A 15323-nucleotide genomic window follows, 5' to 3' on the forward strand; every position below is an offset into this window, starting at 1 on the left:
CTGCGAGGCGTTGAGAGCTTGTAGATCGGCTATTTTTGGCAAAGAGGTTATAGGTGTAGAGGGACAAAAGAGCAGACTAAGTAAAACAAAAAAACTTTAATCTGAAACACAATTTTATACAATATAGAGTAGGGGGTCCCTGCTTCATCTTTTTCTCAGCTAGGGGGTCCCTGGCCTGAAAACATTGAAGACCCTGCACTACTGTTTTTGCCTTTCCTTGTGATATACAGTATGTCCATGTAGTACATTGCTGTGATGGAAGGATGAAAGACGCATTGTTCGCTGAAAGCTATTTTCATCACAACGTCATTATGTCTGACTTAATAAACTGAGGCCTACAGTATGGTAGAGACTCATGAAGCATCATGTTCTACAGCATCCCCCCCACAGCTGCATACAGTAGTCTCACAATAGACTTTTCATCAGCAAGAGGCTAAAGTTGCAACAGTGGACTGAGGCACCATGCTCAGGACCACGGACAGCGACTTAAGAGTTTATTCTATGTTAGTTTTATGTCTTGAACTGTGGTGTATTTAACTGAGCCATTGGAACGTAATGTCATTCTGCTGTGTGTCCCTGATGTAAAGTTATCTGAATGATCATTCTGCTGTGCGTCCCTGATGTAAAGTTATGAATGACAATAAAAAGGAACTTGAACTCAACTGTTCTCCCAGATTGGACCACTGCTTCAGAAAAATCATGTATTTAACCACTTAAACCTTCTTTGACTGGTGTCCCCCAGGGGTCTATATATATATAGGCTCCCTACTTTTACCCCTTTATACCAAATCTCTTAGCTAAGAATACAGTAGTTGATATGCTATTGTTGCCTCTTTTTTTCATTATTATATTTTTTCTTTTAGTAAATCTATCTATTTATTTATCAATAACTCAGTTCACCTTTCAACCAATCAGAGGTGTCTGTGGATCCACGTGGAGCTCTGTTTGGAGTGGTGTTGCCAGGCAACATTGCGGTGAGACAAACAGACGGTTTGTTCGGTGGTTGAAGTGACTTCACTTCACCTGTGGATTAATTCCTCCTCAGATGACTGTGAGTAAAGGCCGGCGGTCAAAAGGACAATACTTGAGCACAGCTGTGGAACTGAGAACAGTAAGTCAGAAGAAGATATCGTTATGTATTGAAGGGTGGTTCATTCAGTCTGTACATACAGTAGTAAATAATTGTGCCTGCGTGCGTGCGCCTGTGCGTGCGTGCGTGCGTGTGTACCTTCCACATGGCTAAAAGGCTTCAAGGATTTTTGTTTTTGTTTAACCACATTATCCCTGACGTCAGTATTTTGTGCAATTTTTTTTTAAATGCTCACACATTTCTTTTGTGTCTAACAGCAGGATGGCCTTAGCCAGTGGTCACTGGATGGATAAGGAGATTAAAGGTGAAGCACCATGTCCTAGGTGGGTCACAATCCGGATATTATGTGCACCTCAGAGTGTGTGTGTGTGTGTGTGTGTGTGTGTGTGTGTGTGTGTGTGTGTGTGTGTGTGTGTGTGTGTGTGTGTGTGTGTGTGTGTGTGTGTGTGTGTGCGGCGCGCGCGCGCGCGTGTATGTGTGTGTGTGCATGCGCGTGCGTGCAACCTCATTAAAATAGTTTTGCATGGCTTTGCAGGTTAACAAATAATAACATTACATGCTCAATTAAAGGTGACTATTGACCACTGTCCTCTCTCCTAGACATGGCCATGGTTTAGCGGTTGCTGGAAACATTGCTTTCTTGTTTGGAGGAGTGTGTACCATCGATACAGGGGTACATTTTTTTTATTGTACACAACATTGACTCTCTTTTTCATTCAAGCCCAATTCATAGTCTGAGCGGGTGAATGTCCACATACTGTACTGTAGCCTACTGTAGTGTAGGAGGTCTGCAGGAATACAATTCCTCATCGTGTGCACCAATGAGCCTGATTTGAACTGTTTTTGTTTGTTCAGGAAGAACTGCCATTTTACCTGAATGACTTCTACATGCTCACTGGTACGTTGTGCATCCTCAGTGCAGACTCAGGGAATACAATACAAACATACATGTAACACTGTAAGAGTTAATTGAACCCATTTAGACCTGAGGCCGATTCTCAAAACACCTTCTAAATCCTGACCTAAAGTGTTCTGAAAAACTTCAAATATTTATTCAAAAATTACAAAAAAAAATGTGTTGCTATATACTGTACATAGCAACAACTACCCCAAAATGGGTTCCCGGATTGAAAGGTATAGTTACGTATAGGGGTTCCCGGTCTAAATGGGTTAACTCTTAAAGTGTAAAATGGAACCAAAAGTACTCTTATGTATCTGTAACTCAAATGGAACCAAATGGACCCGTCAGACTTAAATCAACACTGAGGATTTGACAGTGTGGGTTCTCTCTGTGCATATGCATTTCAACCCATTAAAAGCAGGTAAGCATCTGGGTCATTTTAGACTGAGCTTGTAGATCTGCTATTTTTTAAACTATTTAAAAAAAATCTTGAAAGTTTGAGAACTACTGAAGGAATTTGTAGAATCTGCCTCAGGTCTTAATGGGTTAATACTAAGAAAACAGGGAGCAGACCAGACAGAGAACTAACTCACCTGTGATGTTCTGTATTTTCAGTGTCACCTGACGAGGTGACGTGGGAGGTGATGCCACAAACTGGACTCGTACCCTCAGCGAGAGAAGGACACACTCTCTGGTAAACTGTGCCTGCAGTGCACAAGCAAACAAAGTGCCCTATTACCATAAAAAAACATCACTTGACTTCATCCACTCACACACACACAGTCAAATCTACAAAATGCACATACAGTATGTAAATGTGATGCTTTGTGAGTGTGTAGAGTATGAATTAAGCATGAGATCAAATCCCTCCAGAGCCCACTGACTTGTCTGCCCCCTCTCTCTTAACAACTGAACCACTTAACCACAAGACAAAAATTATATACCTGAAAATAACCAATTTACAAGCTTGTGAGCTTGTAGATCTGCTATAAAAAAGGAAAGAAAAAACAAACAAATTATCGCCTTTGATGACATGCCCAAAAAGTGGTTAACAGTTAAACAGAGTGAATAGTCCATTCCTCTAGGTATTCTTTTGCTTTATTTTTTTACTGAGAGAGAAACAATGGGAAGGAAACAGAATAGAGAAGTGACAGAAAAGAACACGGTGGTAGGTTTAAATTCTAGGTCAACAGGTGTACATGCTGTTCAAGATGGGGTGGGGGGCCCTTAAACCACATCATGATCTCTGGTCACAGCAGGTGTCACTTTTCTCACATGGTGGGTATGTTGTTATGAAACAAACAAGTACTTTTCACCTACAATATGTGAGATATAGCATTCCACCTATGCATATACTACATACATTCACACAAATATATGTTTGACGGTTTGCTCAAGCACAGCCATTGAGATAAGGAGATGTCAATGCACCACAGGTCATGTGGGTTCATGTATCATGCATGCTTCATCAACACCAATTATGTGTTTGAACGACTGGTGACCCGATGGCAAGCATTATTGTGCATTCTTCTTCTTCTAACTCTGAGCACACCTAAACAAATTTAAATCAACTATAATTTGGTTTTGGCAATAAATGATTGGATATTGAATATTATATTAATATTCTTTGTTTACATGAGCAACCATTGCTGTAAAATAATAATAGTCATTGTAGTGCCCAAGTCCTATACTGTACTTGAGGTACTACTGGTTGCAGAGGGTGTGCTCAAATAGGCCTACTCAAGGTCCAAAACGTCGTCAACGTGGAATGCATAAACAAACATTTTATTCTCTGTAGCTTAGTAGTTGTCAGTCACTTAGCATACAATAAATAAATACATAAATAAATAGTCAAACGCACACAGACCTCCAGCTCTCATGAAACACAGTCAAAAGCTGTTTGCCTCTGCCACTGGCAACACCTGCGCCTGATTAGGGACAGGGTTAAATTCCCTGTAACCCTGGCAACCTTGGCTTTGACCAAGCCCTGCAGTGATGTCATCAAATAAAAAACAACAATCATATATATGGCTCATATGGCTCTTACAGTAATAATAATACATTGTATTTGTAACACATTTTACATTTTCACAAATCTCTCAAAGTGCTACAGGGTTGCTACAACTCTTTCTATCTCAAGAGCACCTTGACAGCAGTCCCTGAAATATGGATTACCAATCCTCAGTTGCTTTCCATGTGTGACAGGTTTGCCCAGATGTGTCTGGGGACACACACTGGTCACATCACGCCTGTTTTGTTCTGTCCACAGTGTGGTGAAAGGCAAGATTTATCTGTTTGGAGGAGTGTCCAAACCTAATGCCAAAGAATGTCTCCAAGGAGTTTACTGCTTTGACATAGGTGAGGAATATCTATCTATCTATCTAGCTATTGCGAATATCTGCCTTTGGGAAACCACACTTATTACTTTACTGTGGTTGTGTATACCGTATACAATACATGGGCAACTTTCGGCCCGGGGCCACATGCGGCCCCCACCTTCACTTAATGCGGCCAGTAGGTTAATATCGGAATACTGATATATTATTGATTTCAGCTGTTACAATTCCAAACATGCAAACATGAGCCGCTTTAATTACTTTAGTCTATATTAGTAGCTTTATGACTAGTATTACAATTCTATTGTCTTTTTCATGTCCAATGTATTTGTATTTAAGTTCATAAAGTTAACATAAGTATAACTAAATGCATTTGAAATTAAATAAAAAAAACACTTTTCCAATAAAATAAATGCAAAAAAAACAATTCTGGATTCCAATAAAAAAATATTAAAAAAAGCAGATCTACAAGCTCAAAACGCGTCGCACTGCGATGCGTTTTGAGCTTGTAGATCTGCTATTTTTGCGACTTTTGTGTGACAGAATGGCGAAGTATACGAAAAAATAGAAGTTAAAATATGGAGATGAGAAGTTTCTGCCCGACAGTATATGCAATGTGGCCCTCTGGAGTGAGTGTGGAAATATAGTGGCCCTCTCCATCATCAAAGTTGCCCAACCCTGCTGTATACTATGACATACTGTATATTGCTGTACCTTCATCAGAGAACATATTGATCGCCTTGGTTCCCTTCCTCACTCAGTCTCTCTGACATGGGAGCTCCTGGCAACGGGAGGCATCGCTCTCAGGACCATCGGACACAGCTCCGTTGCCGTGGGAGACAACATCTACGTCTACGGAGGGATCCTCTTCGGCGTGCCAAGTGATGACCTCAAGGTCTTTAACACAGGTCAGACCTGTCTGTCTGTCTGTCTGTCTGTCTATGTATGTATGTACAGTATGTATCAATTCATCTAGGTATCAATCTATCTATCACCTATCATCATCTTCACTGTACATTTAGTGTCTCTCAACTGGACTCCAGTGAAGACTACAGGATCCCTGCCCTCTGCACGGTAAGACAATCGCAATCCCACACATTTCTAACGCTGAGTTAAACGAGTGGTACAAAGTGATAGTTGGAAATATAATGTAGAGTGTACAATGTTTAGTGGTCATCTTCCCTATAATGAGTGCCACCTCCATTTATGTACTCTAGTCTACATGTAGCACATGTCTAGAAGATCATAAAATCCCATTCCCAGTGTTCATTTTACTCTGAAGAGTTCCTATGCTGGGCAAATCTTCCACAATGTTGAGTTATCATATTCAACTTCAAAGTGACCCCAACAATATTATTCACCACTGTCGTCCTTGTTGTTGTGTGAACTCTGCCATCCACTTGAGTTAGAACGATCTTAGGGATAGTTCACCCCCAAAATGACTTTTTTTTCTATCGATTACACACCCCATGGAGACATGAATTCATGGAGATGTTTTCGTTTTTGTCGCATTCCTAAGTCAATAATTTGATGACCGGTTCCGGTATTGAGACTCAAAGTATCGTTATAGTTATGATCCTTGGTGTGGATGACCGTTTAGTCCGACAATGCTAAAGTGTGTGTGTGTGTGTGTGTGTGTGTGTGTGTGTGTGTGTGTGTGTGTGTGTGTGTGTGTGTGTGTGTGTGTGTGTGTGTGTGTGTGTGTGTGTGTGCGTGTGCGTGTGCGTGTGTGTGCAGGTACAATCAGACATTTGCCCTGGTTGCTGAGCAGGTGATAATGTATGGAGGTTGTGGAGTTGATGGAGAATACTTTAAAGATGTCCATGTTCTGAACACAGGTAAGAGAAACCGAAAGATAAACAACAAATAGTTACTTTGTATTCATCTGAACCTCATCTAATCCATCATTTTAAACATGGCCTGAATACACAAATAATGCCCATTTTTCTTTTTCATGCTATAACTGAACACACTGTTATGATAATTAAGATGGCGAAAACTACAAAAAAAAGGCCAATACCAATACTTTTGTACTCAAGTACATTTTGAATTCCGGACTTTTACTTGTAATGGACTATTTCTGCATTGCAGTATTGATACTTTTACTTAAGTACAAAATTTGAGTACAATTCCCACCACTGCCTGTGTCCACAGAGAGCCTGGTGTGGCAGAAATGGGAAGTGAAAGGAGAGTGTCCCCAGGCCTGTGTAGGACAGACCCTCTCAGCACACCATGATAAGGTACAACCAGGCTTTGATTTCCTAGGCATATGTTTAATCCCTGCTTCTGGTTAGACTGAATTAAATGGTCTACAAGCTCACGCATATTGGTGTGTGTGTGTGTGTGTGTGTGTGTGTGTGTGTGTATTCTGTACACATTTATTTTCTACTTTAGGACGTGTACTTGTTTGGTGGAAAGCTCACTGGTGATGATGAAAGTGTTACCTCCACCAATGAGATCCATAAGCTTAGTATTGGTAAGTTTCAAGGCTCATTTATACTTTGTCTTCCAAGCCTTTCATCAAGTGATGCTCAGCAAGTATTTTCAACTGGGAAGAAAAGCGTGTGGTGATTTGAACACACATTCTGTCTGTCTCATCCCCGTGAGCTCTCTCTCCCCCCCCCCCCCCCTCTCTCTCTCTCTAGCTAAGATGAAATGGAAGGTACCTCTCTACGTAGGAATCCCTCCAGCTCGCAGAAATGGACACTCTGCATTCATTCTGCACAGCCATGTAATTACAACGGTGTGCGTGTGCGTGCGTGTTTGCGCGCATGCATGTACATGCGAGTGTGTGTGTGTGTGCTCAAGTGCAGGTGTGTGTGTGTGTGTGTGTGTGTGTGTGTGTGTGTGTGTGTGTGTGTGTGTGTGTGTGTGTGTGTGTGTGTGTGTGTGTGTGTGTGTGTGTGTGTGTGTGTGTGTGTGTGTGTACGTTCATACAGTATGCTTGCAGTAGAACTCTGGGACAATCTGGGAGATCAGGTTAATTAGAACAGCACATTGCCAGTATAAGACATTTTGATCAACATGTCATAAGCAACTGATAAATATGTCTCCTTTAGTTGTTGTTCAGGTAATTGCCAAGTACGTTGTACTTGGAATTTGCTCTCTCTGCATTTAACGCTTTCAAACTATCAGGAGCAGTGGGCACTATTATTAAGCCATTAAAACCGGAAACGCATCTGTGTCCTTTTAGATTTCTTTAACTCAAATCTTTGTTTCTGTTTTTTTTTTTTAACTGTTAGGATTTAGAAGACATTTGTAGAATCCCCCCAGAAGCAAATATTTTAATTTCCACTTTTAAAGATACATATTCAAAGATTTGCACAAATTTTCAGATAAAAAAAAAAGATTGCTGATCTACAAGTTCATAGTGCGGCACTCGGTGCGGTGCCGCGCTATGAGCTTGTATATCTGCTATTTTTGAATAGCAGATATACAAGATAATGGTTAAAATGGTTAAAATCTAAAATGACTTAATGGGTTAATACTGCACCCAGGGAGTGGGTTGGGGATCAGTGACTTACTCAAGGACACGTCGACACTGAGCCTGGAGGGGGGATCGAGCCGGACGGGAACCTTCCCAGATAACCGTTCTAGTCTACGTCCTGAGCCACATACCTGGGTTTCTTCGCACATCAATAGACATGCATGTAGGGATGGAATAGGAATTAACATGCACTGTGAGTCCCCTTGAGCAAGGAGGCACTGGCCTCAGAGTAGGAGTCCCTGGGCGTTGTTCCACTGCTCCGAATACCCCGGATTTGAACTCGGTTTGCTGCGCAATTGCTGACATTTTTATCATTGAGCTAATAGAGCCGGCCTGCTTGCTCAGGGGATACATTGAATCTTGACCATCAGGTCAAGTTACATACTGTAGTGCCGCTTTAAATGCAGAGAGCTAATTCCAAGTATGTGTAAATGTACTCGATCGACGATCGATCATACGGTTAAACTGAAACACCCACATTTCACCCTATAATTCCCCATGTGTATTGGTAGGGAGCTTCATGTTGCACATAATGCACCCTTTGACTCAAACACAGATCCGTTTGTGCATTCGATTGACAGCTGTATATTTTTGGCGGGAAGAATGAAGAACAGGAGTTTAATGACGTTAAGGTGATGAAACTGATCAACCCCTCCGAGAGGCAGCCAGGTACCTGTCTGTCTGTCTGTCTGTCTGTCTGTCCGTTTTCCTAAACAGTAAAATAAAATAAAAAGTGTTAATTCATTCATTTGTTTTCTCCGCAGTAATGAAGGAGATTCTGTCCGAGTTTGGTCTACAAGGGCTCAGTCACGGGTGAGTGCATTCATCTACACATGCAGGCAAGGATGGATGGATGGATGGATGGATGGATGGATGGATGGATGGATGGATGGATGGATGGATGGATGTCTGTCTGTCTGTCTGTCTGTCTGTCTGTCTGTCTGTCTGTCTGTCTGTCTGTCTGTCTGTCTGTCTGTCTGTCTGTCTGTCTGTCTGTCTGTCTGTCTGTCTGTCTGTCTGTCGGTCGGTCGGTCGGTCGGTGTGTGCACGCGTGCGTAGGTTGTACTTTTGACTACAGTCTGGAGGAAGCACTCCTTACCAATACTTTAAAGTGCCAAACGCTCAAGTATAACTGCTAGTGTTTTTATTTATTTGGAAGCCTAGTGCAATCAGACACTTTCGTCAAGACAAACCATTTATTGCAATGACATTGCATTACATTTGGCGGTGTGACTCTGCTACTGTGATACAACAGACTTATTTGCGCAAGAATTTGACACAGAATCTGAGATCACAAACCTCCCCCGAAGCAGAGCCTAATATACAGAGTTATTACATGGACATGGACAAGATACACATACTGTATAATATGATAGAATCCACAAAAAAACATACAATTAACATACCGACATAGTGAAGAACTAAATGCCACAAGGAGGAGGCTGCGAAGGTGCAGGGAGTTTTATCACTGACCAGCTACAGATGCTGAGACTTCCTGTATGCAGAGTATGTAGTATGAAGACTGCGAGCAGCATTCTGCTTAAAAGACTGATTATAGGCACGTATGCACCCATTAGGATTGAGGGCATATGTGTGAACTTGTTTAGCGAAAAGAAATTGGAGCGTGACTGAGCGTGGGGAACAGCTTAACCCGCCGTGACTGCATGAACTATTGCGATGCTTGATGTAATGTCCACAGATTGGTTGTGGGGTCTGCAGATGGCAGGAATAAACCAAATAAAAAACTAGCAAGGCACTGGCAAGACTCTGCTCCGTAGGCCGATCTTCTATAATTGGCTCTATTCACAGCAGCCATATTGGAAAGACCTTCACAGGTGTTACCAATGATGCTCACTGGAAACACTCTACTACACCAGTGGATCTCAAATTGGGATCCAGGGACCCTCATGGGTCCTTGAGGGGGTTCCAAATAGCCCCTTACGGGTGTGTAACTCTGACAGTTATGGGGGTCCTTGAAATCAAAAAGTTTGAGAACCACTGTGCTACACAAAATGGAAAATTCATTAGTATCATTGGTAACACTTGTGAAGGAAGTAAGGAAGAGGCCCAATGTCCTTCCAATATGGCTGCTGTTCATAGAGCCTTTAGTCCCCACATTTGGAGGAGACACTATTTCCTGCTCCTTTAACCCTATATTATAGTACATCGGCTATTTAGAAATATTTCCATGGCCCAAAATATTTCCAGATGGGGGGGTACATGGTATTAATTTGGGGGTCCCTTGATATGAAAACGTTTGAGAAGCACTGACACAAATACACACCAGCAGAGAGAGACATCCATGCACAGGCACAGAGAACATCTAGAACAGTTCTTGTAGATCTGTTCTCTTGTCCTGTTCTCAGTTTGGGAACCACTGTTGTAGAACAGAATTCTTGTCTTGTCGATCTGTTTTGCTCTTGTTGATCTTGTCTGTCTTGTCTGTTCTCGTGTTGTAGATGTTATCTGTCTTGTAGTAGAGCAGATCTCTTGTCTTGTCGATCTGTTCTTGTCGACACCGCCGTGCGCCGGAGTATAAATGAGACATTACATATTCAGTGTCGTTGTGTCAGGTTTGCTCCTACAAAGGTCCCCAACGTCAAATATGGACTGAGTGACGCGGCCACATCGCCACTGGCGCCCAGGAAGACTGTCACTTCTTCACAGGTATGTCTTTGTCTTCTCTTACAAACACACACTGTGCTTTTTTCCCCTTCTTTTTATCCTTTCTCTTTCACAGGAATAAACTGAATTATTTTGTTAAATGTGGGTTACAATATCAGATATTTGTACTGTAAATACAACAGAGGATAAACAACTTAATTAGGAAAGTAACACTAAGAAAAGCCTATTTATTAAAACAATATTGATTATAAAAAAATCATTTGAAGGATCAAGAAATCATTTTAAACAAGAGATGTTACACCGTATGATTCTGAGTGCTAATTACATTTTGAGAGTGTTCAAATGGAACCAAATGGACCTGTAGAGTTAAATTAACAAAATGTGGTGTGGGCAGGGATTGCAACTCCAGCTTTTTGACTTTCAGCATGCAAAACATTAAAACCGAGTAAGCATGTGTGTCATTTTAGATTTTAGCCATATCTTATACTTTGGCTATTCAAACATAGCAGATATACAAGCTCATAGCGTGTCACTTCATGCCGCGCTATGAGCTTGTAGATCTGCTATCTTTTTTTAAACCGTGAAAATGTTTGCAAATCTTTGAACATATATTTTTTCTAAAGCAAACATTTTGACTCAAATCCTTGTTTCTGGGGGTCCCTGGAACAAAAATATTTTAAGATGGAGGTCGCGGCCAAATACATATCACTTTGGAGATCCTTGACATGAAAAAGTCCTTGAACATTGTACACAAGTATATAAAATAAATAATAATCTGCAGTATGTCATTATAATGTGTATTCTCTCTCTAGGTGAACGTCCACAGAGACTTCAGTGCAGTGAGAGATCAGGCGATGAAAATGATCCAGGCAGCCTTCTCTCTATTGGACCAGGAATTTCAGAAACTGGATCGGTACTGTGGCATCAATTAAGTTACATATTACTATTTGAATTCTTGGTGAACCAATGGGTAGCCAGTTAAATGGCTTTCTGTCTGTCTGTCTGACCGACTGACTGACAACTTGACTGAGTTGTCAGTTTACTAGCTGGCTGCATGGATGATATTTGTAACTCCAGTGGTGGAAAAAGTTCTCAAATTCTTTACTTAAGTAAAAGTACCAATACTGCAATATAAAAATACTCTGTTATAAGTCCGGAATCAAAAATTTACTTGAGTAAAAGTACAAAAGTATTGGCATCAAAATGTACTTAAAGTACCAAAAGTAAAAGTACTAAATATTTGAAAATAGCAGATCTACAAGCTCACAACGCGTCGCATTGCGACGCGTTGTGAGCTTGTAGATCTGCTATTTTCAAATAGCCTATGTATAAAATAGGGCTAAAGTGGTTAATGTACGTTTCATTATATAATAGTTTATATCTGAAAAGTAAAACTAAAGTTTTCAGGTATATGTAGTGGAGTAAAAGTACAATATTTGTCTCTGAGATGTAAGTGGAGTAGAAGTAAAAGTATTGGAAATTGGAAATACTCAAATAAAGTCCAAATACCTCAAAATTGTACTTAAGTACAGTACTTAAGTAAAGGTACTTAGTTACTTTCCACCACTGCTGTAACTCAGAGAGTTTACAAATGTAACCATTCTGGGCTTGATGGAACCAAGGGTCAATTTGGTCACATTTGTATCACTATCAGGATTTCAGAGTGAGTGACAGTCTGACTGACTTACTAAGTGACTCTCTGACAGATGTAGTTGGCTGAATAATTCAGTGATTGACAGACTAAATAGATTGTCTGACTCAGTGTTTGGATGCCTTATTACTCATGTCTATGTGACTGAGTGAATGGCTACATAATCTGACTCACTGGTTGACGGATGGAATTAATAATTGATTCATTGATTCGTTAATCAATTGAAGTTCTTATTTCTTCTAGAGCGAAATCAGAGCTGTCCCAGGCTGCTGCTGCTCTAAAGAGCGAAAAGATAGTCCACCAATCACGGAGACAACATCAGGAACAGGTACATTGTCAGAGTATGCACGTATGCACGTATGCACGTATGCACGTATGCACATATGCATGTACTGTATACACGCACGCACGGTGCGGTGCCAGACCAAATCAGCCGAGGGCAAATTAGTTTTTGCAATAGCAGATTCGTCTGGTTTCCAGACTAGTGCCCTGCCCTCCAGTACTTCAAATCCTGTTCCATCGAGACAATCCATTTACAGAGATATTTGAACAAGGTCCTCGACTACCTCAAGCACCGCTGGCAGTAGCGATGCATATGGTCCGTGTTGTATGCCATTACTTTTGCTCTCTTGGCATTGACCTTGAGGCTGATGTGTGTGCGTGTGTGTGTGTGTGTGTGTGTGTGTGTGTGCTTACGTGTATCTGTGCTAGGAGGTGCAAGAGATGCTAGAGAGACATCGAGCCCAGAATGAAGCTTGGCTCAAAGCCCGTGCTGAAGAGAATGACAGAGAGAGGAGAGAACTCTGTAAACTGAGGGTACACGCACGCACGCACGCACCCGCACGCACGCACGCACGCACGCACGCACACACACACACACACACACACACACACACACACACACACACACACACACACACACACACACACACACACACACACACACACACACACACACACACACACACACACACACACACACACACACACACACACACACCATGAGCCCTACAGCCTCCCTCAGTGCTGGAAGTACTCACATGTTTTACTTGAGTAAAAGCATCAATACTGCAACGTAGATAATCTGTTACTGTACAAGTAGATGTCCAGTATTAAAAATGGACTTGAGTAAAAGTACAAAAGTATCGGCATCAAAATATAATTAAATTATATTAGCAAAAGTAAAAGTACTCATTGTGCAGAATATCCCATTTCACAAGTTCAAAATGTATAAAAAATCTTTTGAATGGCCGAATTATATATAGGGCTGAAGTGGTTAGTGTGTTTTGTAATAATAATCAAAATCTACAAAGTAACTAAAGTTTTCATGTAATTGTAGTGGAGTAAAAGTACAATGTTTTCCTCTGAGATGTAGTGGGGTAAAAGTATTGAAAATTGTAAATACTCAAGAAAGTAAAAAATACCTCAAAATTGTACTCAAGTACAGTACTTACTAGTTATGTACTTCAGTGACTTTCCCCCACTGCACCCAGCAGCCTCCCTGCAACTCTAGCCGGACTTCTCTGACAGGATGTTGACGATGCGTTTCATACAGTATGCACTGAAAGGCCCGTTTCCTCCTCCTCTCCGCAGGAGGAGGTGGTGCAGGAACAGGAGCGCTTGAAGGAGGAACACAGCAACATCCAGAAACGCAGCGAGCATCTGCTGTCTATTATGCAGCAGTTCAAAGGCATGTGAGACAGACAGACAGACAGACAGACAGACAGACAGACAGCTAGAAATGTAAACATAATTATGCAGGCAGACAGACAGACAGACAGACAGACAGACAGACAGACAGACACTAGATAGATAGCATAGGTAGATAGACATGTGTTAGCCTCAGATTATACATAGCTAGACAAGGACAGACAGATTATGCAGAGTGACAAATTGACACATACAGTATGAAGACAAACTGAACAAATAGACGGATAGCTATACAAACAGAGATAGGCAGACAGGTAAATAATGGCTGAAAAGTTGCCTGATTCCAGATCATGTACCTTTATAATAAATGTTGACTGAATAAAACACGACTGTGCTATTTGTAAACGTATGTGTACTTTATATGAAATCCTTATATTATTGCTGGTACTGTAGCTTGATGCTTTTTTCTAATATGGGCTTGGAATGACAACAAAAGGAAACATTGGCTGAAGCTAAAATCAATCAATATTCATGTTTTAGTGCATTATTTATTTCATGCACTAGAATTCATTCTCCCCACAATGTTTTTTGTGTTTTCTTTAGGTTTCACAGACTTGGGTCCGCATAAGGTGACACCTATTTGACATCTGCATTGATGAACCCATGTATGTGAAACTTGACGTTGAAAGAAGTGACAAACTATTGATCACAACTAATCGGCATCACGGAAACAACAAGGAAAATAGAAGGAAAAGACACGCTTTAAGGTTTTCCAGCTCTGTGATCCATTTACTTGCCAAGCGTGTTGTTGCTTGTGGATAGCATCTTCAGGAAACTGGTGTGAAAATCTAATCTTAAAGGACGACTATACCCATTTTCAACTTTGGTCCTCACTAATGCTCATAATAAAAATGTATGTTAACAGTTTTTTCTACTCCGTCTGTGTCTAGGAGGGCTGTGGATACTTCAGAAACCCACCTACCAGTGACATCATCATTAGGCATGTTCTTTTTTCAAACAAGATTTTAAAAAATATATATTTTTATTTGTATTAATGCTAGAACAGTGGCTTCCATTATATCACGCTAACTTTCCAGGAATAGAAAGCCTGCCGTTTCTATTAGCTTGGATTCCTCATCGATGATGGCACTAGTAGGCGGGTTTCTGAACTGTCCACAGCCCTCCTCACAGAGACACAGACCACAGCCTACTACAGTATATGAAGCTGTGATTTAGGCGATTTCGGTTGACCAACCATGTGATCCCTTAAAAGTCTCCCTCTAACTAAGGGTGGTGAGTGATGTTTGTTGAGTCGCGTACACAGAGAACAAGATGACACACGGTAGAGAATATTAGAACCAGGAGACCTGGTACTGCCAGACCCCTAGTGGTCTGGCACTTCGCATGACGGCCGGACTTTGCATGACGTGTATATCTGTCTGTGTATCTGTCTTCCCATTTATGCCATATATGGAGAAAAGAGGGACAAAAGAGGGACAAAAGAGGGACAAAAGAGGGACGAAAGAGGGACAGACAAAGCCTCATGTAGGCCGACCCTTTGGGTCTGGCAACAATAATACAGT

The 15323-nt window shown here is 41.2% G+C and overlaps 1 protein-coding gene and 1 long non-coding RNA gene across 2 annotated transcripts in view; both read left to right on the top strand.

The window, feature by feature from the left end:
- LOC311037530 overlaps positions 1 to 15323 on the top strand; it is a 439052-nt gene that overhangs the window by 7813 nt on the left and 415916 nt on the right. The window lies entirely within an intron of this gene.
- On the top strand, positions 1352 to 13788 carry LOC311037234 (uncharacterized protein; the record flags this gene model as incomplete). The annotated part of the gene is made up of 18 exons (XM_084046354.1): positions 1352 to 1413; positions 1691 to 1763; positions 1946 to 1988; positions 2607 to 2685; positions 4261 to 4349; positions 5089 to 5235; positions 5350 to 5401; positions 6065 to 6165; positions 6482 to 6567; positions 6722 to 6803; positions 6973 to 7058; positions 8396 to 8483; positions 8579 to 8627; positions 10388 to 10481; positions 11252 to 11352; positions 12334 to 12418; positions 12802 to 12906; positions 13684 to 13788. 18 exons carry the CDS (start codon positions 1352 to 1354, stop codon positions 13786 to 13788), a joined length of 1527 nt encoding a protein of 508 aa, XP_083902480.1.

This window comes from Gymnoscopelus microlampas, assembly GCF_963454915.1.
Source record: "Gymnoscopelus microlampas genome assembly, chromosome: 21".
Classification (NCBI taxonomy): domain Eukaryota; kingdom Metazoa; phylum Chordata; class Actinopteri; order Myctophiformes; family Myctophidae; genus Gymnoscopelus; species Gymnoscopelus microlampas.